Raw genomic sequence first — 26932 nt, forward strand, 5'->3', positions numbered from 1 at the left:
CACATACACATTTTAGGAGAATTATGAGCACAAGGAATTCATAGCAAGGCACAACTGAATATTAAGCTGCATAACATCAATAGACCTTGCTGATTGGCTTCCCACTTGACTGGCCCTTGGCCTTGTCAAGGTATAGCTTATAATATACAGCTGGACTTCTAGTTCATATTCCTGTGGCTCGCCACAAAAAGGGAGGTAGATCAAGCAACAGAAATATTTTTACAAAGTTTAATTAAAATAAGGATATGGAAATATAGTAGAGGGGTTGTCGGGTAAAGGTCTGACCTAAGAAAGAAGGAAACAGTCCTTAAAGAGACTTTGAAGGAAGAAACAGTGGTAGAATGTATGAAAGAGATGATTCAAAGGCTAGTAGGACACAGCAAAGGCTCTGAGGCAGGAGATTGCCTTCATATAAGTATAAAAATTTTTCAAATATATAAACTTTCAAAAACAGAAGATGTCTTTTTTTCCCTTTTTTGTAAAAGGCCTCTCACAACAATCGCTAAACTAAGTTGGGTATTGAAACGTAGATGCACATTTTCTTGATAGAGTCTCCTTGTTCCCTTTGATCACAACAGCTAGTGCTGACTTACAGGTGCAGCCTGGGAATGTTCCCTTCAGCATCATTGCCTGTTACACTTGCTGCCATTGTAAAGTCGTGACTGTTAAGTAAGTGTCTCTGTGGAAATGAAAAATGGTTAAAACTGAACCAGTTGATGAAAATGACACCACCTTAGGTGCTTTAAAAAAATGGATTATGCAATGAACTATTTGAAGTTTAAGACAACAATTTTACCCTGCTTAGACAGTGGACAGACCCTTAAATGAGACAGATAGGGACTAGCAATCCTGACTAATCATTGGAATGCTCAGGGGAGCCTTGTGACTACTACTGTGGGAGACCAGAAGGTATTTTGGTTCAACATGACTAAGTAGCCAGTGTTGGCTCAAACTTCAGGAGTCTGACCCTGAGAAGTTTATTTTAGACCTGCTTAAGCACATTACAATTTGGTGAAAACTTTCCTGGTGATAATTAACTCGATCCCATGTGTTCAAGCACAAAGGTAAGCTAAATAAAGATTGAGAGGACCAAGCAGACACTATAATAAGCTGCTTGGTCTTCTGTCAGGGATCAGGCCTGCTGTGGGATGGTCTGTATGTCAAATGCTCTGATTGGTCAATAAATAAAACACTGATTGGCCAGTGGTGAGGCAGGAAGTATAGGCGGGACTAACAGAGAGGAGAAAGGAGGGAACAGGAAGACAGAGGGAGTCACTGTCAGCCTCCACCATGACAAGCAGCATGTGAAGACTCCGGTAAGCCATGTGCCACATGGCAAGGTACAGATTTATGGAAATGGATTAATTTAAGCTATAAGAACAGTTAGCCAGAAGCATGCCATGGCCATATAGTTTGTAAGCAATATAAGTCTCTGTGTTTACTTGGTTGGGTCTGAGTGGCTGTGGGACTGGTGGGTCACAAAGATTTGTCCTGATTGTGGACAAGGCAGGAAAACTCTAGCTACACAGGCCTCAATTTCAGTTTCCTGAGACTGAGCAAGCAATTTCTGAGGAAGCCACTAACAAAGGACAATCAATCTTCAATGCCCCTAACAGCAGAGAAGAGGGAGATAGTGCATACCAGTGCATGTTAGGTCAGCCAGCTAACAACAGCTCCAGATCATAACCAAATAAGGTCAGAGCCTGGGACTTGTCCAGGCCTGTCCAAAAATGGAAAAACTGTAGCCTTAAGCCCTTGACTAGCCTTAGCCAAATAGAACATACTAATATGATTGCCACTTGCTTAAGTCAATCATATCAGAAATGACCTAACTGCCCTAGGAACTCCCCTTAACTGTGCTTAAAAGGAGCCCACACATCCCTCTTGGGGTCATTGCCATTTTGCCTTTGTGTAGAATGGTCATCCCCAGAATGCCGGAATAATAAATGCTCTTGCTGATTGCATACATGAATGGTTGTCTTTTGTGAGACTTCTCCAGGACCCTAACAAAGATCAGACATGGCCACATCAAAACTTTTGTAAATATATATGACACCTTCCATAAAGATGGATTGTGCAGAGTAAGTAAAACAAGCTCATGATAAAGATCTGGGGAATATCTGGTGTGGTCTCCACCATAAAGATAGCAAAAGGTCACCAGGCTATTAACCACGTCTGCTCCCAGCCTTCTGAGAAGATAACAGGTTATACATCTTTTCTTTTGAAGGAACAACCTTGTGTGTTTAACATTTCAGGTTCCCCTAGTACTTAACTGTTAGCACAAAGACCTCTCTATGTCCTATAGGAATGTATTCTCGAGATGACACAAGGACACTCAGGACCCAAATCCCATATGGATATTTGTACTTGATATGTTCCTTTAAGCATTAAAAGCTATATCTTGTGCCTTAAACATATCAGGTGTCAAATAAAAGGCAATTGTGAAAGAAAAAAAAAGATAACACAGGCTATGGCAAGGAATATCTAAGGGAGCATTCTACAGTGAAGACTCCAGAACCATGTCCCTGATAAGAAAAGTCAGAAATGCACATTATTTCAAGCAACAAGCTTATCCACTTCACCCGTTAGACATGATGTCTGAAAGATGGGACTGTGGGGGGGAAATGAACTTGTACTTCTCAGGTGCCCTGTCCAGACTGGTAGGCTTTTTGGTGATCAATCAAAACCCCTTTCTTTATTCATCAACATTTAAAACCCTGAGACAAAGAGCCAGGTGTGGTAGCACATATATCTTTAACCCCTGACTTGGGTAGCCAAGGCAGGCAGATCCCTGTGAGTTTGACGTCTGCCTGGTCTACACTGTGAGTTCTACAGGACTACATAGAGAGAAACTGTCAAAACAAAACAAAACACAAACCCCAGACAAGGTCTCCTTCTTGGCAAGACATTTGGGGTCCCCTCTTAATTACTGGGAACTTTTTTTTTTTCCATTTAGTTTCTTCTCATTGCTTCTGCTTCATGGCCCTTATTCTCTGTGGTCACAAGACAAGGACCAAGACCAGAAAACCTGAAATGCTGTTGCAAATAATATAGTTTGCTTTGTTTTGTTGAGGTAGAGTCTCATGTAAACCAGCATGACCTTGAATTTGCTATATAACTGCATAATTTTGGATTTCTGATCCATCAGACTCCATCTCCAGAGTGCTGGGATTAAAAGAGGGCACCTCCATGTTTGTCTCGCAATGATGTCTTTAAAAGTGATTTTGGTTGCCTTCAGAATTCAAAACACATATTTCTCCCCTTGTTTTCTTTAGCTTTATGAGCACCACCAGTGAAGATGTGTTCTACTTGGATCAGGAACATTTGCTAGGAGTCAACAAACTATATTTGTTCATTTATTAAATCTTTATGACAACTCCACAGACTGGCATTTATTATTTCAATTTCCTTATGACCATGAGGTTAAATGGCTTCCTCAAAGTATTACATTAGAGGCAAGAAGTTAATCATGGCTAAAATTTCATAGCACAAAATAAACACACTATGAATCTTGGTTAGTATTTCTATTAATCTCCAAAGAAGTCTTTCCTACATAAAGATGTAACTACAGAGCCTATCAATGAAGGAAAGGGGTGAAAATTAGTGTGGTAAGAAGCTGAATGTATTTGAGACGTTGGTTTGCTTTTCTGAATTTGAAGATGTTGGTGAGCTTGTCCAGATGGCAAGTTGCTCAGGGTGCCATATGTGTAAAATACTAGACTAGCATCATGGGTTAGTGTGGTTCTGACAGTGGGGATGAGCAGAGCCAAAGGGAAACTTCCAGATGGTTTGTAGGTCTAGATGACAACTCAATCAGCATTGCCTCATATATGATAGTCCACTGGGAGAAATTTGTATGTTAACAAATTTACTCATGAATCTGTGTATACAACAGCACACAAAAATGATAATGACTTACTATGTTCACTGTAGAATTTGTCTCAATTTTTTCCCTTTCCTGCTTCATGGTAAATTCAAGTGTGTAAGGCTAATGTTTTTTCCTCTCTGTAATGTTTCAGATTTGCATCAGCCTCTCTGGGCATAGATACTTATTTTCAAATGGACAGAAGTGATTGTTCTTGAGTAATAGCAATAGTGAACATTACTAATGCTCCAAAAATGACTTAGTAGCTTGGCCAAGGTCCAGCCATGAGCAGCAAGACTGAGGTTCAGTCCTGAGCAGTCTAACCCAAAAAAACTGTGCTTGAAGTTTCTGCCTCACACCACCCATGAAGATGTGTTCTACTTGGATCAGGAACACTTGCTAGGAGTCAACAAACTACGTCTGTTCATTTATTAAATCTTTATGACAACTCCACAGACTGGCATTTATTATTTCAATTTCCTTATGACCATGAGGTTAAATGGCTTCCTCAAAGTATTACATTAGAGGCAAGAAATTAATCATGGCTAAAATTTCATAGCACAAAATAAATATACTATGAATCTTGGCTAATATTTTTATTAAACTCCAAAGAAATTGCATGACTGCACTAAACAATGTGTTGTCTTATGCTGCTGGGTCTCCATAAGTGAAAGTTTACCTCATTAGCATAAGATCTATCACAGGCCAAAGACCCACCAGCTAGCTGTCTCTCTGGCACACACAGTAGCTTCTATTTCACCATGGGAGTTGAGAACCATAGAGAGAAGACATCACATGGGTAGGTGAGCTATCAAAGTCCAACCAAATCTCACAGGATAGTCCTCTCAAATACCCCTCTCCCCTGAGGATGGGTATAACCAAGGGTGGCCGTCTCTCTCTGGTCTTCATATGAATTTACCTTTGACACGTTCCAAATTCTATCGTTTGAGTCTATGTGTCTTTCCCAAAGGACCGAGTCATCTAGATAATACTCACTACCTGAATGTGGTGGAGCTCAGCATCATTTAGAAGACTGGTGAGGATTCCTAGTCACTTCCTGAGACTACGTCCAGACCTCATCCAGTACCTTATGTACTATCTGCCAGCCTTCACAAGCCACCCTCTACTTCACACAGCATCAGCAGTTGAGGCGTGTCCAAGGGGCCAATCCTTGTTTTCTCATTTCCTGCCAATTAATTTCCATAATAAAAGTACATATAGGCACATATGTACTATTATTCTTCAATCTCAACATGGCTTCTCCAAAGTCTCAAAAGAAAACTGAACTCCTCCTCAAAAGAAGCATTGTCAAATGAAGGAAGATTATTCAATGAAAGTGAACAGATGAATGCATTTCTGTTGAGGCAAATAACCACTCTAATTAACCTGTTGAAGCAAATAACTGCTCTGCTTCATGTGCAAGCTTTCAATGATGGTAATTTGAAAAGGCATTATGCACAAAAACATGCTGCCAAGTCTGGTTCATATCAAGGACTGTGTTGTAAGGAAAATGAGCGGAGTGGAACAAGAGTCTGTCTTCTCAATAAAAAGCTTTTTTTTTTTTAAGTTGCAATGTAAACAGATTCTCTTACGACAGCTAATTATATGGTAAAATATTTAATAGCAAAAGTACCAAAATCAGTTACTGATGGTGAAGTTATGAAACAATGTAGGGGATAGTGTGGCAGACATAAACCATGCTGAGAAGAAGGGAGGATTACTCAGATCAGTTTTCTCGTCTGGTGAATTAAAGACACTGGAAAATCTATTAAATGAAGTTTAGAGATAAAACTTTTTATTTTAAATCTTATGCTGTGGCCATAGTGGCAGTGCTAGTGACACAAAAACAGCTCAACTAGCAATTTTTTATTAAAGGTGTCAATCAATGAGAACTATAACGTCACCAAGGAAACACACATATAAATCAAGGGATTTATATGAAGCAATCACAGGATATGTTAAAATTGATATTCTTTGTTCACTATCAATATATCTGGTGCAGTTTTTTTCTATTTTTTTTTTTTTTTGAGTAGCTCACTGTATAGCCCTGGCTAGCCTAGAAGTCCCTTTGTAGACCAGGCTGACATGAACTCACAGAGATCCATTTACCTCTGCATCCTGAGTGTGGGATTAAAGGCATGTACCAGGCTTTAGCAATGATAGGTAAAAGAGGGGGGCTTTTCAAATTAATAGAAGAAACTGGTGCCCCAAGCTCATGCTTAATGAAATGTTATCAAGATATTGTATGCACAAAGGCATTAGAAATGGATAACACCAGGCAAATGATCATCAAAACTGACTTTCCTAAGGGCCAAATCATCATCAAATCCAAGAATTTCTTAAAAGTGTTGGTGTGCTGACTATGGCAATGCATCATTTGCATTTGGATATAAGATGAGTAAGTCAAGGACAAATGTTGAGAGATTATCATTTGCTATATGTTATCTAGTCATTTATGGTATCAAAACAGAAGTTTGTACCAAAATTTGCTCATGAAAACAGGCTTATATATTTAGCATTTTTAGAAGCCTCATTGGTTCATTTAAACTAAAACAGATTTCATAATTTTTGGTAAAATAATCAGTATTTTGGTATACTTGCAAGTCCATTTTTAGTTGACACAAGTATATTGCCTGGCAGTTTTTAAATGGAACATCGTCTATTCCAATCTGAGCTGCAAACTGACCTTCCATTTAAAAAAAATCTTTGTTCCTTGTCTTAGTCACTGTTCTCTTCCTGTGAAGAGACACCATGGCCAAGACAACTCTTGTAAAAGAAAGCATTAATTGGGGGCTCGCTTACAGGTTCAGGGAGTTAATCCACCATCATCACAGCAGGAAGTGTGGCAGCAAGTAGGCAGGCAAGGTGCTAGAGCAGCACTTTACATCTTGATGCGCAAGCAGCAGGTAGAGAGGAGAGAGAGAAAGAGACTGGGCCTGGTGTGGGCTTTTGAATTTTCAGTGCGTACCCCCAGTGACATACTTCCTCCAACAAGGCCATACTTCCTCCAAGCAGGTCACATCTCCTAATCCTTCTAATCCTTAAATGGTTCCACTCCCTGGTGACTAATCATTCAAATATAGGAGCCTATGGAGGCCATTCTCATCCAAACCACCACATGCCTCTTTTATTAGACTTCTATAGGTCCCTTCTCCCCAAAGATGAATATCCTTCACTTTTCAATCACACCTTTTATTTGTGTTATAACTTCTTGCCCAGGACTATATTTGTGAGAACCTGTTTTCAAGAATGAAGCACAGTCCAAGCAGAATTAGAAGGAAAATATCTGATGAACACTGTTAGAACTCAGTGAGAAAACAGCTGTTTCCATTAATCCAGATGTTGAGACAGGAGCTTCTCAAATACAACACCAAATGGCCCAGTAGTTCCATGTTACCCTCTTTTCTTTTACTTTTTTTTGAGGGTGGGGTGTAGAGACAGGGTCTTTCTATGTAGTCTTGGCTGTCCTGGAACTAACTCTGTAGACCAGGCTGTCCTCAAATTCACAGAGATCCATCTGCCTCTGCCTTCTGAGTGCTAGGATCAAAGGCATGCACTACCATCGCCTGGCTTTTTCTTTGACTTTTATAATGAATTTTTAAGTCAATGGAGTTTTATTACTTAGATGTGTTTACTTCCTTTATTATTGATCACAAACTTGGAGCCTTCTCATCAACTTTGAAAGACTCTCCTAGTGGGGCACTATATAATTGGGGCTACTGTGTAAGGATGTTGCTTAACTGTAGTGGCAGAAAGACACAGACACTTTTGTTTACTCGTATTTACTGTGTGGAAATTTTTCATCTTATATAGCCTAGGAAAGCCAAAGCGTAGGACACCCCTGGCCTGTGTAGACTATGATCTCTTTCCCTTGACTAGCTGTGCCAGATGATTTCATTACCATGAATGTCCTCAGCTTTAATAGAACTATTTTTTAGAATACTGGATCTTAATATGGATCTCGGGCTGAACTTTGGACCTTTGAACCTTCTGTGTAGTCCTAGTTCACCTCAAGCTCATGACCTTGAGCCTCAATCTCCTGAGAGCTGGGATACAAACATGTTCCACCGCTCCGGGTTCTATATAGCTATTTTTATTACATGATTCATCTATTTATTATTTATTTATTCAGATAAGATCTCAATATTCAAGACAAGTTAGCCTGGAACTCCACATGTATCCCAAGTTGGCCTCAAATTCATGATTCCCCTGCCTCAGTTTCTCAAGTGCTCAGATTTATAAGCCTGTGACAACATTCCTGATTTAATATGAACTTCTTACAGACAGAAGGCATGTGGTACTGGGAGTGAATTGTTTAAGGGTGAGCTATGTTATAAATTTATGGTATAATTTTTCTGATGAATTAAGTTTTTTTTACTGAGGTTTTTATTTTGTTTTTTTGGGTTTGTTTTTTTTTGTAGAAGAAATTACATGATGTCTGATAATTGTGTTAGAACACTACAGAAACAACTATTGGACAGAGAAATTCAATGCTAATAATAGTTGAAGCTAGTTAATAGGTCCATGGTTTCATTGGACTGTTCTATTTCTTCTGTGTATTTGAAATAAGCAAAACAAGGAATCCGGATGAAGCAACTTCAGAGCCTCATGGTGCAATGGAAAGTGGAGACAGTCCTTCTTAGGTAATCTGTACCTAGACCTTGGGACATTGATGCCATGTGGGAGTGCTGTTTATTCCACATGTGGACATTGAACAACTGCTAACTTGGGCCTTTCAATCATTAAAGGTCCCCCTTTCTGGAAAGTGCAAGAAATCACCAGATGTAGTATCCAGCAGATAATAGAGACTTGTTGGGCCACACTGAGGATCAACACCTCCTAGAATCACAACTCTAACAAGACAAGGCTCCAGAGTCAGGGGTTTGAGTCAACATTTGAGTTTTCTTTCCCCTCCTTCCCCTCCCCTTTCTTCTCTCCCTTCTCTTTCCTTTTCTGATACAGGGTCTCATTGTACATCTAGGGCTTGTCTGGACCTTGTTATGTAGCCCAGACCTGCCTCAAACTCATGATTCTCTTGCCTCTGCCTCAAATACAGAGCTCATAGGCCCATACCACATCTAGTTTCAACATCTGTTTAGGAGGAAAAATAGGGTTCAAGTCATGGAGTACCTGCTAAATGTCAACTATTGATGGGAATTGAAAAGGCATAATAAAAATTAAAATGCTCAAGTTGATAATTATTAACCAATTATCAACAGTGAAAAATTTCTGATTCAGGGCTTTGATATCCCTAACTGATTAGCTGATTACATTCAAAGAATTTCAGCTCAAATGTTTCAGAAGACCCAGGAGCTGAGCCAGGAGAAGCCACAGAGCAAGTCATAGCTTTGAGAGGCAGGCCGTAGATGACACACGACCTTCTGAACCTGTCAAATATCAAACAGATACGATCTCTGAGGAGTGGGGAAGAAAGGAGGGGATGGGAGGGGAAAGAAGAAGGCAGCAGAGGAGGATAGGAAAGAGAAGAGAGAAAAGAGAGGAAAGGAGGGACAAAAGGAGGGAGTAGAGGGAGAAGGGAAAGAGAAGGGAAGTGGGTGAAAAGGAGGGAAGGAAGGGAGCAGAGCGGGAGGAAAGACAATAAATCTAATAGGATATCTCTAAAGCCGTGGCATTTCTGCAACAATCCATGGGATTCCAAAGTCCTCCTCAACTGAGACATCTTGGGAACACTTTTGGAAGGCAATCTCCCTTCTGAGTAACCGGTTAAAGATTAAAGGATCTGTTTATTAATACTGAAATTGCTGATGGGTTCCCAGAAGGTTCTAGTGCAGTGGATGATCTCAAGACTTGGGCATCAGAAGATGCAAGGCTACACTAAAAGAAAGGTTAAAAATTAAATGTTCCCCCTTGACGTGACGAGGTCAAAGAATGCAGTATAGGTTTACCAGTGAGTAGAAAAATTCCTCACTGAAGCTGAGTGAAAAGTCTTCCGGGAAGGAGGAAGGGCTGTCTGTCTTAATCAGGTCAGTGTGCTCTTCTTCATATGCCAAGGGAAATTACTTTTTAATTCTTCAGAGGGCTTTGGGGTCCCTAGTGGAGAATCTCCCAAGGTAGTTAGCAAATGTGGGGAAATTTGTTAGAAGAATCTGCTTCTCTGTAGAGGCTTTTCACAAGCAAGTGAGGGAAAGAACATATTTTTAGAAGTAAGTGTGTGTGACATGGGCAGTACTTGCAGGGATACCAGGGAAGAAGAGGTGGAGACTGTGTGGTGAGTGTGACAGGCTGGGGACTGTGTGGTGAGTGTGACTGCTGTAGTGTGACCTGCTGGAGAGAAGAGTAAGTGCTTACAGCCTGTGGTCCGCTGGCTGCAGGTGGGTATGGTGTGTGGTGTGAGCAGTTTGTGCACACGTATCATTATATGCTATAGAGATAGATGTAGAATTGGTTTGTGGGTGGAGGTGTTTCTACCGGATGTGAGGAGGGTTTGCATTATTCGTGTGTGTTGTGTCTGTGTGTAAAGTGCACATTTACATGTGGTTTGTGTATGTACAGTGTGTGTATACTGGGTTTGTGTATAGTAGATTTGTGTGTATAGTAGGAGTGTACTGGGTTTGTGCATAGTGTTTATGCATGATACGTATGTAACATGTTCTTGTGGGTAGAGTCTGTGTGTAGTATGGTTATGGGTGTGAGATGTATGTAGTATATTTGTATGGCTGTTGTATCTGTGTATTGTGTTGCATGTGCAGCATATGTGTGCTTTTCTGTGTGTAGTATGTATTTAGTGCTTCCCTGTGTGTGTATGTGTGTGTGTGTAGTAGTAGTAGTAGTAGTAGTGTCCATGTATTGTCTTGTAAGTATGTTGTATGTGTCATGTTTCTCTTTGTATAATGTTTGTGTGCATGTAGTAGTGTAGTCTGTGTATATTGTTTTATGTGCATAGTGTTTTGTTTGTGTGTAAATTTGTTTACTGTGTTGTATGTATAGTACGTATGTAGTGTTTTTCTCTGTGTGTAATATGTATGTATAAGGGACTTGTGCATTGATTTATATGCATAGGATGAATGTAGTGTTTTGTATATATGTATTATTTATGTGTGTGTGGTGTTTTTCTCTGTGTCAAGTATTTGTGTACTGTGTTGTATGCATAGTATGTATAGAGTGTTTCTCTCTGTGTGTAGTATGCAAGTGTAGGTTTGTATGGTGTGTGTGTAGTATCTGTGTACTGTGTTCTAACTATAGTATGTATGTAGTGTTTTTCTGTGAGTATGTGTAGTATGTCTGTATTGTGTTGTGTGTTTGTTGCATAAACAGCAGTTCAAAAGAGGCTCCAGTGTGTGAAAACTGTGGGTGACACTCTATGCATTCTAGAATGCTTCAAATACACAAATCTTTGGAGTCTTGGGAACACAAGGGTCATGTGAACTGATGAAATCAGATCTCATAGTATAGACTCACAGCATATGTGGGACTGAATTCTAACTCAGCCTCATTACCCCCTCCTCCAGCAGATACAGGCTTGGCTGCAGTAACTCTGTTTCCAGAGAAACTGAGGCTATAGACAGGTTTACATGGGGCTATGGAGAACAGTCTATCTCCAGAGAGTAGAACATTACTAAGAAGACAGTCATACTTCATCTCTCTTGACAAACAAAACAAGCCAGACGGTGGTTGAGCACATCTTTAATTCCAGCACTTGGGAAGCAGTGGTGGGTGGATCTCTGTAAGTTTGGGGCCAGCCTAGTCTACAAAGCAAGTCCCAGGATAGCCAGGGCTGTTACATGGAGAAACTCTGTCTCAAAAAACAAAAAGGAAAAAAAAAATCCAGAAAATGAGTTTTCATTGTATTTACTCCTTTCCCAACATTTAGCTTTTGTTCACTGCAGCCTCTTCCTGACTATAGTCTTCTGTCAGTCTGTCTTGCAGGGCAAGCCTACTGGCAGCAAATGTCCTCAATTTTTGTTTCTGTAATGAAGTCTTTATTTTTCATTGAATAAAAAAAAAACTGGATTGACAGGGTTGCTTGTTTTCTATAGTTACCAAATTTTCAATACATTTAAAATGAACCAAAAAACTAGCCTTCCCCTGTACTCAGATTGGTATCTACCCTAATTGTCATCATAGACCCTACATCCAGTGACTGACAGAAGCAGATGCAGAGACCCACAGCCAAGCACTGGGCCGAGTTCCTGGAATTCAGTTGAAGAGAGGGAGGAGGGACTATAGGAGCAAGTGAGGTCAAGATCATGATAGGAAAAACCACAGGACAGCTGACCCAACCTAGTGGGAGATCATGGACTCTGGACTGACAGCTGGGGAGCCTGCATGGGACTGCACTAGGCCCTCTGAATGTGGGTGACAGTTGTGTGGCTCAATCTGTTTGTGGGTCCCCTGGAAATGTGACCAGGAGTTATCCCGTGTACATTTTTTTGTTTTTTCGAGGCAGGGTTTCTCTGCGTAGCTTTGCAGTGCCTTTCCTGGAGCTCACTTGGTAGTTCAGGCTGGCCTCGAACTCACAGAGATCCGCCTGGCTCTGCCTCCCGAGTGCTAGGATTAAACTGGCTTTTTAGAGCCCATTCCCTATGGTGTGATGCCATCTTCAGCCTTGACTCAGGTGGGAGGGGCTTGGTATACCAGCCTGTGTTGACTCCCCAAGGGAGGCCTTACCCCCCAAGAGGAACGGATGGGGCTGGGATGGAGGAGGATGGAGCTAGTGAGAGAAGGGGAAGGAGGGGGAACAGAGGTCGGTACATAAAATGAAAAAGGGAAATGTAAATAAATAAATAAATAATATTATGACAGTGGAATGTTAACTAAGACCCCCAGGGGGGGTGGAAGGGCACTGGTGTGATGGGGGTGAGTCATCCTTTGATTCTGGCTTTCAGCCAGAGAGGAGTCCTGAGTGCTTGCTCAGTTTCTTCCTTTATTATGCTGACCAGCGTGTTTTGCATCCACAGTGGATGGAGACCAAATCCATCAACAAGAAGATAAGTATCAAATGGAGAACCAGTGCCTTCCCAAGAAAGGTAGTGCTGTCCCCTTGTACGGGGGTTAGAGGGGGTGGAGGAGGCGTCCACCTTCTTAAACACAACACCACTGATGGCATGTGAGAGAACTGTTCTATGGAAGCATAAACTCAGAAATATTCAGAAAAGGCAATAGAGTTTTCACATGATTCTTAATGTTCTTCTGACATCCCATAACTACCATGCAACTAACAGTGCTTAAATATTAGTATATCATCAACAAGTCCCATATAAGTGATAAAAACAAAATAGAAGAAAAAAAAATAATTTGCTTAATACATATATGTATAGTCACAAATGTATTCTTAACAAAACAGGGAAGAAATAAATAGTAAGGATAACTACTGTTGCATTTTCTGGGACTGATCGCATGTCATAGTTAGTATTTATAAATAGGTCATGTGTCATAGCTGATGTTTATAAACACCACCTTCCACAGCCTTTGTCTTCATGAAGCACCTCAATGGACTGAGGTCTTTACCTGGTGAGGGATCTACAGCTTGGTTTCCAAAGGTCTGCATCGTTTGTAGTTCTGCTTGGGTAGGATTGTGATTGAGTCCCATTGGCCTTAATCACTAGGCTGGGAAACCCCAAGAGAGACACTAAAAGACATTGCTGTTTGCCACACTCTTGCTTGCCAAGTTAGAACGGAAGCCAGATTTTCCTATTGGTAGATCAGATTTATCACCCATGAACCTTTAACTCCATTCATAGCCCATTGGCTCAAAGTCCCCAAGGGGAGAAGCCTTATCTTCCCGTGGAGTCCTTGCTACACCATCAGTGTCTGAATTTCTCCCCCTGGAACCAGTATGTAGAGTCCAGCAGAGCAGTGGTTCCTGCAAATAGAAAGTGAAACTTTACTGAAAAATCCCCAGGGGTGATGGTTTCTATTTCAACCCCGTGATCCCTGGATTCATGAATTTTGACTATGGGGAAAACAGCACTATGTGTTGGATGCTGATTCCAAGTATACACAGTTTCCAGCAGAATGATGTTCCAGCTCTTCAGAGTATTGCCACCAAGCTGATGCTGTAACTGTGTCTTCAAAAGGCCATCCCAACACAAGTGTAGTAAGACCAACGAATTCCATGAACACAGGCCCACTACTTGACATCTCTGAATGGGAAGTGAGTGACCTCCTGTTGTGTTATAGAACACCATGATGGGGAAACAAGGCATTCTTTGAATTCAGAGAAAGTTATTTCTAGAGAAACATTGCATAGAGGAAGGAGAAATTCATATCCAGAAGAACTGTCTATCTAGTAAATACAAAACACTGACCCATCTATACAGGAAATTATCTAATACAAACTATCTGCTATCAGCTTGCTAGCTGAACACCCACAGGAACTGGCTTATTGTGGACTCACTGTTGGTGTCTGTTGCTGGCAGGTTGAACATTGAGCAACAGCCATAGATATGTGGGGTTTGGTGAGCGCTGTGCCCATGTGTAACTTCTGTCAATCTTCTAACTGGTGTTGTGAGTTAGTTCGCAGGGATCTTGATTGTTTTTCTCTTTCAGAAGGTATCATAGTGGTCGATTATATCGATGACATTATGTTGATCAGCCTGCATGAGAGGTAGCAGCCTCCAGGGACTTACTGGAAAAAATACTCATCTGAATAGGGACCCAGATTCTAGACCTCTCTGGAAAATTCTCAAAACAAGCCCAAAAGTATAAGTTACCATGTTTCTGGTAGTTTCTCAAAATGGTCAAACTGACAATGAAAATGTACCCTTACAGTTATCAGATTATAACACTTTATACTATTTTATTTTATAAGTAGGATAAAAATTCATATTTTAAAACCCAGTATTTGTTCAGCTGAACTTCAAACCCATTGCGGATTCATGACTTTTTTCTCTTTTAGAATTTTAATGTTCATAGTTTTGCCCCTGCCTGTCCCATTCTTGCATGCTGGCAGTGGTGAGAACTTAAATTTGTCTCTTCAGCAAGTCCACAGGTAGCTATTGTAGCCCAGTCGGATCGTTCCTGTAAGGGTCATCTGGGCCTGATTTAGAGATGGTGAGATTTTGCAGTTTGATGTAATGAACTTTTGATGAGGTTCAAGGTAACATTACAATAAAATGGGGACTGGGGATACTTAGGATGAGTTGACTATGTTTTGCATGTGTGATGAACATAAATGTTTAGGGGTCAGATGATGGACCATGGTAGGCAGAATTCTAAGATCACCCCTAACATATCCTAACCCTGGTACATGCAAACCATTTCCTAGTAAAATAGGGTAATTATCAAGGGGAATCGATTGAATCACATAAGACTCGAAATCCACATTTAGAGGTCACAGATGGAGCAGTCGGACAGATGCAAGACGTGAGATGGATTTGGCATGGTGGAGATTCTCACTGCTGGTTTTGCCTATAGGAGAGGCCACACCAATTATTCTTGACTGTTAGGGGACTTCGTAACAATAGATTGTTGCCACAGAAGACAGCCTTTGGTGACAAGTTCTTTAGCCTAGCATGTTTTGTTGAGATGAATCCAGACAGCTGAGTCTTTCAATGCCTCCTTCCTTTTTAATTCTGATAAGTATGCTTTATATTAGTAAATGCAGTATGTAATTCTTTCTAAACATTCTTTTATTTTGAATAAAATTGATTCAAACACTTTCTACAAATCATTTTTGTGAGCATGTATTAATTTTTCTTGGGAAAAATGCTATTCTTGAAAGCAGACATTATTTTCCTTCGTTGAATTACATTTGCCCAAAGTGTTTAGAAGTTGGGTCATGGATTCATCAGGAAAGCATTTGCAACACTAGCACGGTGACCCAAGTGCAGACCCCTGCAGACCCCAGCACCTATATGAAAGGCTAGGTGTGGTGCTATGTGCCTGTCATCCTGGTGCTGGAGAGATGATAGAGGAGGATTCCTGTGGTCTGTTAGCCAGACAGTCTAGCCTAATCAGAGTTGTCCAGGTTCCATGAGAGATGCTCCCTCGAAAACTAAGGGAGATAAGGTGGAGAGCAATAGGGGGAGATGCTCAGCATTGATCTCTGGACTCCACTTATGCACAACCACTTTCCCCCAATGTGAACATGTATACAGATGTGCAAAACACACACACACACACACACACACACACACACACACCACTTAGTCATAGATGCACATATATTTCTGGAACCCTGCTTTCTTCCACTGATGAACATATTTGGTTTTATACCAATACTACATTCTTTACCACAGCTTGATACTTTCTCGGTAAGTTTATTCTCTTGAGAAAAAAAAAAATCACAATGCGAAAATATGAGTTTTTCAACCACAATCGTCATTCAGTTTGAAGATTAAAGCAGTTTCTTTGAGAGAAAATACACTGATATCACTAAAGGGACTTACTTCCAATGAAAACCAAAGGTATTTGTCAAAGGTTCCTTTAAAATAGACATGCACCAAAGCATTTGCAAACTGGATTAACATTCCAGGACATTCTAATTGAAACTATATCTTAAGGCAATAGGGATTATTACATCAGTCCCACATCTTCCTATTATATGGTAATTTCTAGAAGGATGTTTCTACAATAAAATTTTAATTTACTATCTAAGACATCTAGAGTTCCCAGCGCCTGACTTTTGACTCTAACAGTGTTACTAATTGCGATGTCCTTCTCTACTTCCCAGCTCCAGGTTTCTGTTCCTTTCGATATGGACTGGCTATCTTTTTGCACTTCTGTAATATTGTCATCATGGCCCAGAGAGTATGCTTGAACCTCACCATGGTAGCCATGGTGAACAGCACAGAGCCACCTCATTTACATAATGGATCTACATTGGAGACGCTAGATGATCTAAAGGTATATTGAAAGTATAAAGTACACATTTAAGACTTTATCTTGTTAGCTAGTTTCTACAGAGGTCATATATTATTGACAGAATAATAATAACAATTAGAAAATAAAGTTCAAGTTGCAGTCTATGAGTAAGGATCTAAACAAGCATATTCTGTGATTAAAGACAGCTCAAAAGTTGGAGAGATGGCTCTGCTGCTAAAATAGCTATTGTTCCAGAGGTCCTGAGCATCAGCATTCATCTCTTTCTTCTTCCTAACTGTGGGTGCAAAGCAGCCAGGCATCTTACCCGTGATGCCATGAGCATTCATCTCTTCTTCTTCCTAAATATGAGTGCAATACAACCAGGTGTCTCACCTCTGCTGCCAATTTCTCCAATATCCAAAATGATTTGAAACCTTTCTGGTTCCGAGCATTTCAGATAAGGGTTACTTAACCTATAATTGAAAATATCAATGACAAAAGGTACATATGTATGCTAAATGACATTATAAGATGATAAAAGTTTTTTTTTTTGAGACAAAAACAAATTTTAGAAGGCCGGGGGGGGGGGGGGGAGCTACTTTACACAGACTGAACAGGAAGACCACATTCCTGGAACCCATGAACACCAGATTACATCTCCAGTGCCAAGTCCTCAGACATGTCTTCCCTTTCTTTCTTTTAGAACCCTGTGTATTCCTGGAGTCTTGATATCCAAGGACTTATTCTCAGTTCTGTCATGTTTGGTATGATCACAGCTCAAATTCCTGTTGGGTACCTATCTGGAATATACCCAATGAAGAGAATAATTGGGTCTTCATTGCTCCTCAGCTCTGTGTTGTCCCTGCTCATCCCACCAGCAGCACAAGTTGGAGCAACCTTAGTTATTGTGTGTCGAGTACTCCAGGGAATAGCTCAGGTATTAAGACATGGTTAAAACTGACATAGAACTTGGATGCAGAGTATTAGAGTTCAAAAATCTTTATCTTTCCATTTCAGGGGACAGTGTCAACGGGCCAGCATGGAGTATGGGTCAAATGGGCACCTCCCTTGGAACGAGGCCGACTTACCTCAATGACTCTATCAGGTAAGTACTTAAGCCAAGAATGGTTAAGTCCCGTTTTCACCTCCTTGTGTCAAAGTCTTTCTGAGAGTCATTGAAAATGTGAGCTTTGAATTGCTAGGGGCCTCAGAAACATCCCCTGCAATATTCTTGCTTTAATTAGGGTTGAGAAGGCTTAGTGGATAAAGTTTTTGTCACACAAGCGTGAGGCCCCTGGCACCCATGTGAAGTAGCATCATGGCAGCCCACATCTGTCACCTCAGCACAGTCGGGGCAGAGCCAGTGGCTCACTGGCCAGCCAGCCCCACTGAAACCGTGAGTTCCAAGTCCATTGAGAAACCTTGTCTCAATACAGAGAGCATGCAAAGAGAAGAAAACACTGGACTTCAACCTCTGGCCTCCAAATGAATGCACATGGACACACACACACACACACGCATGCACATACACACGCACACACACACACACACACACACACGCACACGCACGCACGCACGCACACACACACACACAAGTTGTTTTGGAATGAAAAAGAGGTGTCTTTATCTTAAACAACAGAAAGGAGAGAAGAAAAAAGACTTTCTCTGTTCCTCCTGAGCATTGGAAACACAAACTTCTTTCATGGAGATTGTTCATTATGACACAGAGTTTTATTAGCTGCATTTCCAGGTGCCTTTGTTAAGTTAACAGGGGTGTCCTCTGTGCCCTTTGATTAGGGTTTTCAATGGGACCATTTATTGTCCTGCTTGTGAGTGGATTCATCTGTGATCTCCTGGGCTGGCCCATGGTTTTCTACATTTTTGGTGAGTCTCTTTTTATAAAACCTCAGTAAGGCAGCAAAATTTAAGAATACACAAAAAAAAATCTAAATTTAATATAACATAACCCTATTTTTAAAAAAAAAAAAAACCTGCAGGCAGAAGGGAGTTGGGGAGAGGGACTGGGAGGAAAGGAGGGAGGGGAAACTGTGGTTGGGATGTAAAATAATAATAATAATAATAATGATAGCAATAATAACAACAACAACAACAAACAACCCACAGTCTTCACTAAGGGAAAGAGAAATCAGCATTCAGCAGGATGATGATCAGAAATGAAGTTCGTGATTTCCTACCCAGTTTACACAACTACATGTTATGGTTTGGTATATATTACGTAAAAAAACTCTCTGGGGGAATAGACTATCATAATAGTTACCTATACTGATGTCTGAGAGGTCATATGATAAGTGTGTTATATATACTACATACCTGTAGTGCTAGGCTGTAACCAAACATAGCAACATCTTCAGGGGAAAATGCACTGCACAAATTGGAGTAAGTAAGCAGAATAAAGAACAGATGTTACCAAGTGAATTATAGAGTCACTGCTGGATTCAAGCTGTGGTGTCTGCCCCCACAGACTAACTTCCTCCAGTAAAAGTCCCTCCATTTCCCGAAGATTCCACAACCTTTCACTGCTGTGCCACCACCAGCTGGGGACCAAGTGTTCAACACAAAAGCCTCTTAGGACTTCCTACTTCCTGCTCAAGTCACATTGGTCAAAGTCACAATTATGGCAAATTTGAGATTTATTTACTGACTTCTTAACTTTTCTATTGCTGTGATAAGATATCATGACCAAGGCAACTTATTTAAAAAGCATTTAATTTGGGGGCTTGCTTACAGTTCAAGAGGGTAAGTTCATGACCATCACAGTGGGGAGCAGGGCAACAGGCAGGCAGGCATGGCTCTGGATCAGTAGCTGAGAACTTATGTGAGGCAGAGAAAGAGAGAGAGAGAGAGAGAGAGAGAGAGAGAGAGAGAGAGAGAGAGAGAGAGAGAGAGAGAGAGAGAGAGCTAACTGGTGTGGGCTTTTGAAATCACAAAAGGAATACATCTCCTCCAACAAGGCTACACCTTCTAATCCTTCCCAAACAGTTCCACCAACTGAGGATCAAACATTCAAACATATGAGCCTATGGGGGCCACTCTTATTCAAATCATCATATTTACCAAGCAATTACTTTGAAAGACAGATTGTAGAATTACAGGGACAATGTCATAATGTAAAGTTAGGTTACAAGATCTACCACTCTACCCCTGACCCCTACCCCAAGACAGCAAATGAGTCAGAGTTATCAGAACCAGTCAAAAAGTCCCATAGATTGGATGCCTGAAGCACACCCCTGTTTAGTCATTAAAAAAAGGCATATAAGGAGGTAACTCTAGGAGGGAGATGTCATAGGTTTGAAAAGATACTCTGCTCTTGCTCCCTCTCTCCCTCTCATCCCTTCCCAGACTTTCTAATGGCCAAATTCAACAGGAAAGTACAGGGATGGAGGGCCTGTTGATATTTATTCAAGCCATCTTTGGCTAAGTCAGTGTCAGAAGGCTACAGGAAATGCCTAATTCCCATAGTGGGCCAAAGGCAGAGCCAGAACTTGGAAGCACATCTACCCTTTCAGTGATGGTTCAAATCGTTCTGCTGTCTAGCTCTGTGAAAAGTCAGTAGGGCATGCTCTGGAGGTAGGCAGCATTACAAATCTGAGAACATAAAGGGCCAACATTAGGGAGCCCTAAATGAGTGGATGGACTCACTGGATCAGGACAGAACAAGTGCTCACCGACACCAGCATTTCAGTAAAATTCACTCCACAACAAGGACCAGCTGTGGTTACAAAGAACACTTTCAAAGTGTGAGCCTCAGAGGGTTTTGGAGAAGAAAGAGATCACTTAGATTCTCAGACTGGTGCTCTGAAGTGGGCTCGATCCAGAACTCCAGGTAGAACTTCCTTGTGATGTGTGATTCTCTGATAGGTATCATTGGCTGTGTTCTGAGTCTTTCCTGGTTCCTTCTGTTCTATGATGACCCCAAGGACCACCCGTATATGAGCACCAGTGAGAAGGACTACATCACATCCTCTCTTAACCAGCAGGTAAAACACCTAGCTCCTTTTGGACAGCTCCTAGATTTTGCTCCAAACAAGACACATTCCAGCTGATCCTCACTCAGAATGATTCTTGATTTCTTTTCTAGGTAGACTTGCCCAGACAATCTCTGCCAATCAAAGCTATGCTTAAGTCTCTTCCACTCTGGGCTATTATCGTCAATAACTTTGCTTTCATATGGTGCAACAGTTTCCTGGTTACATATACGCCGACATTTATTAGCACAGTGATTCATGTTAATATTAGAGAGGTAAGTGTACTACCTATTCTCACCTTTAACTTATAAAGGACTCTCTCCTTATCTCTCTGTGTTTTGTGACCATAGACTCAGTCTTTGCCTGCCTCATACACTAACTAGTTCTCCTTATCTGGAGATGCATGGTTTCCTACATGTGAATTCTGCCCAGACAAAGGGTGTTGGGACAAATACAGTGTCTGGAATTCTACCATCAACACACATGCAACCACATTTCCACACAGTCCCCCAGCTCCTCTCAATATGTCGTAGTGTGTTACTTAAGAATGTTACAAGTTAGTATTGTGGTAAATGCCTGCCTGCCATCTCAGCACTTAGAAACCTGAACCAGGCAGATTGCTCTAACATTGAGACTAACCTGGGCCACAGTGTGAGATTTTTATCTCAGAAAAATTGAAAATAGCTTGACAGTACCATTCTCTGTAGGGAATGGAGTCCTAATGTGAAAGATACTGAGCCCGCCTCTGTCTGTCATTGTGCCTAGCTGTTGTCAACCTACTGTCTTGGAATAAAGCTACAACCCCTGGGCTTTGGGTCTTACTCTTAAAGGGTTCCCATTGCTCATCTGACATTGGGAGTCAATTGTGCTTAGAAGTGCTTATCATTTGATACCAAAGTAACCAGAAAAGACTCCATTATGGAGTCTCAGCTCCCAACTTTGGAATGTTCTCTGGTGTACTTCCTGCCTCAAGCTAGCGGCCAGCATAATGTTCTGGTCACACAGGTTCTCACTGATTCAGCCTTATCTTAATGAAACCATGGAGTCATTCCTAGAGTTAACCATGGCCAGTTAGGGCAAACATGCAATTGTCTGTCATCAATTATCAATATCATCTCTGTCCTCCATCATTTTCCTCAGGGTCGACACTTCCTGTTCTCAGCAGTCTTCTCTTGCAGTTTTCCAGATGCCATGACACTAAAAACGAAAATCTATAGACTGTTGTTTTTCATTAAATTCAACTCAGTAGCTGTCCCTTATCAAAGACTATAGGGGTCCATCCCTTTTCAGTCTTTTCCCAGGGTACATGGAAGAATCTAACAACCAGCTGAGGATCTAAACACACTGTGCTCTTAATCCATTCACTTATTCTTCTAAGTCAATGATATCTACAGAGCTTCTTTTCTGTTCTCATACTTAGCTCCTCTCTGTCCCTTCTTCCACTGTTCTCTCATTGTTCTATCTTAGTTCTTTCCATCTTCATTCTTCCTCAAGTCTCTGAAGTTTCCAGTTTACATACACACACAATCAGCAATTCTCTGGCCAAGGCAAGGTCACAAGGATTGAATTCTTTCAGGGTCATAAAGGCAGATAAGAGTTTACTGTGGGAGCCCGTTCTGGGGTTCCTCATGGCTTTACCCAGCAGGTCCGAATAGAGGATGATCAGGACCACGGACCTGAGTGCAGGTGTCTGAGATGGTCTGCACTTGGTTGTGCTGGGGGAGGAGGTCTTTTGCTCCACCCCTTGGCATCTTTATAAAAACCCTGGGGCAGAAACAGTCAGGGCCCATTGGAATAGGTTCCAGGCCCTCTCGAGGCTATCCTTTATTTTCTATCTGTTTATCTCCGCAAGATTCTCCGCTATAAATCCTTCTATCTAATATTTCCTGCTGCTCGCACTCAAGAAAACTCTGGGGAACTGTGGGGGTGGTGGGTAAACACCCCACAGTTAATAAGGCTTTCTTCTACAACCCAAAAAAGGGAGTGACTAATGGGAGTTCTCTGGTAAGGTCAACTAAGGGCTGATATCAATTAGGGGATTCTAAAAAGGAATTTATGTGCTCAGACTATGTTCTTAGAAGTGGTTAGGTAAAATGTTAGGAGACTATATGTCAGTAAGTCACTAATAAAGTGAAACTGCCTTTTTCCCCCTTGGTGCCATTTTTGTCCCAGCTTTCTTGGCTGTGCCACTTTCTGGTGTGTGTGTGGGGGGGGGGATTTTACTTGGTTGCTAGGCAAAATGTGTCACAATGTGTAGTATTCAGTTAGTAAAAGCACTTTTGCTCTGAGTTAATTGCTAAGGGGGAGTCTTTAGAAATAGAAATAACACCTGGGCTGAGATAAAAGAGGGGGGATTAAAGCTTGATTTGCACAAGAAACAAAGCTTGGCACCCATCATCCACCTGGCCTTGTTGACAGTCTCCTTGGGACAGCAGGAATAATTACCTTTATGTGTAACTAGTAGATGTCCAAACACCATCTCAGAATAGTAAGTAGTAAATCTCTTAAATTAGAGTCTTGTGTTAATAAACTGGGGTGAAGGTAAGGAGTTAAGGATTTAATTGTCAGTGGTTATTTTCTTTTACCTGTAAGTGAGATGAGCTAATGCTTATCTACCTGCACTCTGTCCTTGGATGTAGGAGAAGTATCTCCGATGAAATACTTTTGTCCAGAGATGGCCCTGGCCAGATGTTTGCTAATGAAGAATAAACACAGCTGGGGAATATTATCCAAAATAACCCAATAGTATAAGCCAAGTCGTGCCCAGCAAATGATCAACCACAGTTAGAAGTTCTCGGGGAAAGAATCAAATGGGAAGGCTACAACAGCACACAAGAAATCCACTGCAGGCTATAGTTAATATATTCAAGAGCCAATGTCACCAATACTCCTTGAGTTTTGGCTTCATCCTCTGGAAGAGTCCCTGACTTTTCCAAGTAACAGCTTTTCCATAGTCAACTAAATTCCTACTTCACATTTCTGTGGCTCACAGCAGCCCCTTAAGCAACTGTGGTCCTAATCTGCAATTGCAACTCTGCAGCTACCAGCAGCTGTTAGGTGAAGTGGCCAAAGTCAGGCAGGAATTCTGTCCCCTCGGGCACCAGCTCTGTCACAGCTGCTGAAGAGAACTTTATCTAGATCTCTATCCTTCTATAGAATTCAGGATTCAAAGGTTGAGGTGAAATCCTGCTCACCCAGAGAGGCTGAATAGCAAGTAGCTAACCTCCTCTCCTAGCTCGCAGCTCCCCTAAAACAGGGCATCCTTCTGCTCAGCCCCCACTTAAGAACCCTAGGTACATGTGGTTCCTCCCTACCACTTCCTGTCAGCTAGTTGCTGACTCAGCCTCCTGACCCCAAGTTAATTTTCTTTAATCAAATGAGTATAACATGTCTTTGCTTCATTAAACAAATATTCTACAGCATAAATGAATGCAATACACCTTAAATTAATATTCCACAACAATAGAGGATGGTGACAATTCTTACCCCAAAACTAAGTTTCTCTTTACATTGGAACTCATATTCCCAGACACAACTCTAGTGCTGCATGTAGCTGGATGGTTTCTTGTATCAAAGTACACATTTAATCCATTCATTAATTAGATGGGACTGGGGATTGAATCCAGTACCTTGTGCATCCCAGACAAGAACTTTACCACTGAGTCACATCTTCAAGTCCAAAGCTTACATTAGTTACTGAATTTCAGTGAAAAAAAAAACTGTACAGGACTGTTTCTCCATCATACACACTCAGAATAATGTTTCCTCCTCAGAATGGGCTGCTATCTAGCCTCTCCTATCTGTTTGCCTACATCTGTGGTATGGTAGCAGGTCAGCTGTCAGACTTTTTCCTGTCCAGGAAGATTTTCAGCGTACTTACTGTCCGGAAACTCTTCACCACACTAGGTAAGGAACATCCAGGGCAGATGAATGCTTGGGGAGTCCTTTGGCTCTGTGTTCAGAAACACTTAACTGTATGGTCCGGATCATTCTGCAGGGATTTTCTGTCCTGTGATCTTCATCATGTGCCTGCTCTACCTGAGCTTCGACTTCTACAGCACCATCATTTTCCTGATTTTTGCCAATTCGATGCTCAGCTTTTCCTTCGGTGGCTGCTTAATCAATGCCTTGGATATTGCTCCCAGGTAGGGCTCTCTTAAAATGTATTTATTTTTGCATTAATAAATAAAATTGCATGCATTTATTGTATACAGCATGATGTTTTGAAATGTATACATTGTAGGATGATTAAATGGAGTTAAGTAATAATATATATATATATATATATATATATATATATATATATAATAGAATTCATTTCTTTTGTAATGAAAATGCTTAAAATCTATCATGGTAACTCTTTTCAAGAATACAAAAGCAGTCACTGTCTTTTGATAAGTCTCTTGAACTTATCATTGAAATTTTATATCTTTCAGTCAGCATCTTCCTAAACATCTCTCTTCACCCCTAGACTCTGATAATACCCTTTCTATTCTCTACTCTAATGAAGTTACCTTCTTTATATTCCACATGTCCATGACATTGTGTGCCATTTGTTTGTGACCTGCTTATTTTGCTCAACATTATATCTTCCAGGGTCATCCATATTGTTAAAAATGACAGGATTTCTTTTTTTAAAGGAAATAGCATTCTATTTTGTGTGTGTGGACACTAGCTTTTTCTGTGTCTTATCTAGGTGGGTAATGTTATAATAAACATACCACTTCAGATGTCTAACATATCGACTCAGTCTCTTTCTAATGTGTGCTTAGCAGCCATAGCTCTAGGAAATATGGTGAGGCTCCTTTATACTGTTTCTCTAGTAGCTGCACTAATTCAGTTTTCTACCTCTTACCAACACCTCTCTCGTTTTTTTTACAGCCATCCTAACATACAAGGTAATGTCTCACTATGTTTTGAATCTGCATTTCTTTGATGATTGGTGATGTTAAACAATTTTCTTATATATTTGTTGACAATTGAGGTCTTTTTTGAAAAGTATCCATTTGGGTTCTTTGCCCATGTTGATTTAGGTTGTGTTTCTGACATATTTCTGATAGTCATCCTCTATCAAATGTGTAGTTTACAAATTTCCTGTTGCCTATGCTACTTCACTAGACTGACTGTTTCCCTGACTTTGCAGAAAAGTGGTAGTTTGAAGGAATTCCATTCTTCTCCTTTTGCTTTTGTTGCTTGTGATTTTTTTTTCAGTCATATAAAAAAAATCATTGTCCAACCAAAGTCTTGGAGTTTCCCACAGTGCTTCTTTGTCATGACTTTATAGTTTCAGGCCTTCAGTTACTTTTGGGTTGATGCACTATATATTGTCTGAAAGAAAGGTACAATTCTGTTTTCTTCTGTGGGTAGACTTACATTGGTTTCAATACTATTTACTGCCCATTTTCTGTTCTCGGCAACTTTGTTAAAAATTAATCCTGCCATAAATACCTAGGCTTATCTCTTGGCTCTGTATTTTGCTTTGTTGCTTTGACGTCGTCAGCCCAGGTCCCTTTGGCTGCTGTACCTTCGAGGTATATTTTGAGGGCAAGTAGGGTGAGACATCCTACTTTGTTATTTGTTCTTGGGATTGCCTATCTTTGTGAGGCCATATACAGTTTAATAATTTGTTTTCTATTTCTGTGAAAAGTGTCATTTGGATTTTCACAGGGCATGGATAGAGTGTTTAGATCACTTTAAGAAACATAGATATTTTACCAGTTTTAATTCTTCTGATCCTTTGCATGTCTTCAGTTCATCAATGCCCTATAGATTTAGAAGTACAGATCATTCCATTCCTTGGTTAAATTTATTCTTAACTACTTTATTTTCCAGTTCTTTTAAAAGTAATTATTGTAATTTTTCTTAGTTTGTTATTGAGTAATAATTTTAAAATACCATTCTTTCTGGTATGGTGGTATATACTCTAATTTCAGTTCTGGATGTTAAGGCAGAAGAAGCAGGAATTCAAATTCAGTCTCAGCTATCTAGAAAATTTCAGGTTACTCTGGGCTATATAAGACCCTATTTCAAAATGCCCAAAAAAGAAAAGGTATTTTTAAAAATACCTTCTTTTTCTTTATTGAATCCTAATTTCAGGGGCACCTTAGGATTTCAAATATTATGACACTCACAGGCATAAGAGTGACAGTTCTGAGGGAAAATCATGTATGTCAAATATAAATAATGATGTGAATAGTTGCACATATAGACTGTACACCTATTACAGACCTATAGAGAATAGCCCAGAGATGGCAAGTGCCTATTTTAAAGTCATATTATTGCATTATTGGTCTAGATGGCCATTGACCTCAAACAA

At 40.6% G+C, this 26932-nt stretch overlaps 1 protein-coding gene across 7 annotated transcripts in view; it reads left to right on the forward strand.

Moving 5' to 3' along the window:
* The first annotated feature begins 9629 nt into the window (after positions 1–9629).
* Positions 9630–26932, forward strand: part of Slc17a1 (solute carrier family 17 member 1) — a 42697-nt gene continuing 25394 nt past the window's right edge. For 3 of the 7 annotated variants that reach the window (XR_013051526.1, XM_076573039.1, XM_042278272.2), the window contains exons 1-9: positions 12784–12852; positions 16500–16672; positions 17334–17567; positions 17648–17735; positions 18428–18514; positions 20510–20628; positions 20730–20891; positions 24390–24522; positions 24614–24761. Coding sequence is in view for 6 of the 7 variants with exons in the window: in XM_076573039.1 (XP_076429154.1) it covers positions 12825–12852; positions 16500–16672; positions 17334–17567; positions 17648–17735; positions 18428–18514; positions 20510–20628; positions 20730–20891; positions 24390–24522; positions 24614–24761 (1172 nt within the window). In the remaining variant the exon portion in view is untranslated. Of the gene's footprint in view, positions 9850–10074; positions 10198–12783; positions 12853–16499; positions 16673–17333; positions 17568–17647; positions 17736–18427; positions 18515–20509; positions 20629–20729; positions 20892–24389; positions 24523–24613; positions 24762–26932 lie in introns of those variants that run through there. The other 4 variants (XM_042278270.2, XM_042278271.2, XM_076573040.1 and 1 more) reach the window with 4 other exon arrangements.

The sequence above is a fragment of the Peromyscus maniculatus genome, chromosome 5, assembly GCF_049852395.1.
Source record: "Peromyscus maniculatus bairdii isolate BWxNUB_F1_BW_parent chromosome 5, HU_Pman_BW_mat_3.1, whole genome shotgun sequence".
NCBI lineage: Eukaryota > Metazoa > Chordata > Mammalia > Rodentia > Cricetidae > Peromyscus > Peromyscus maniculatus.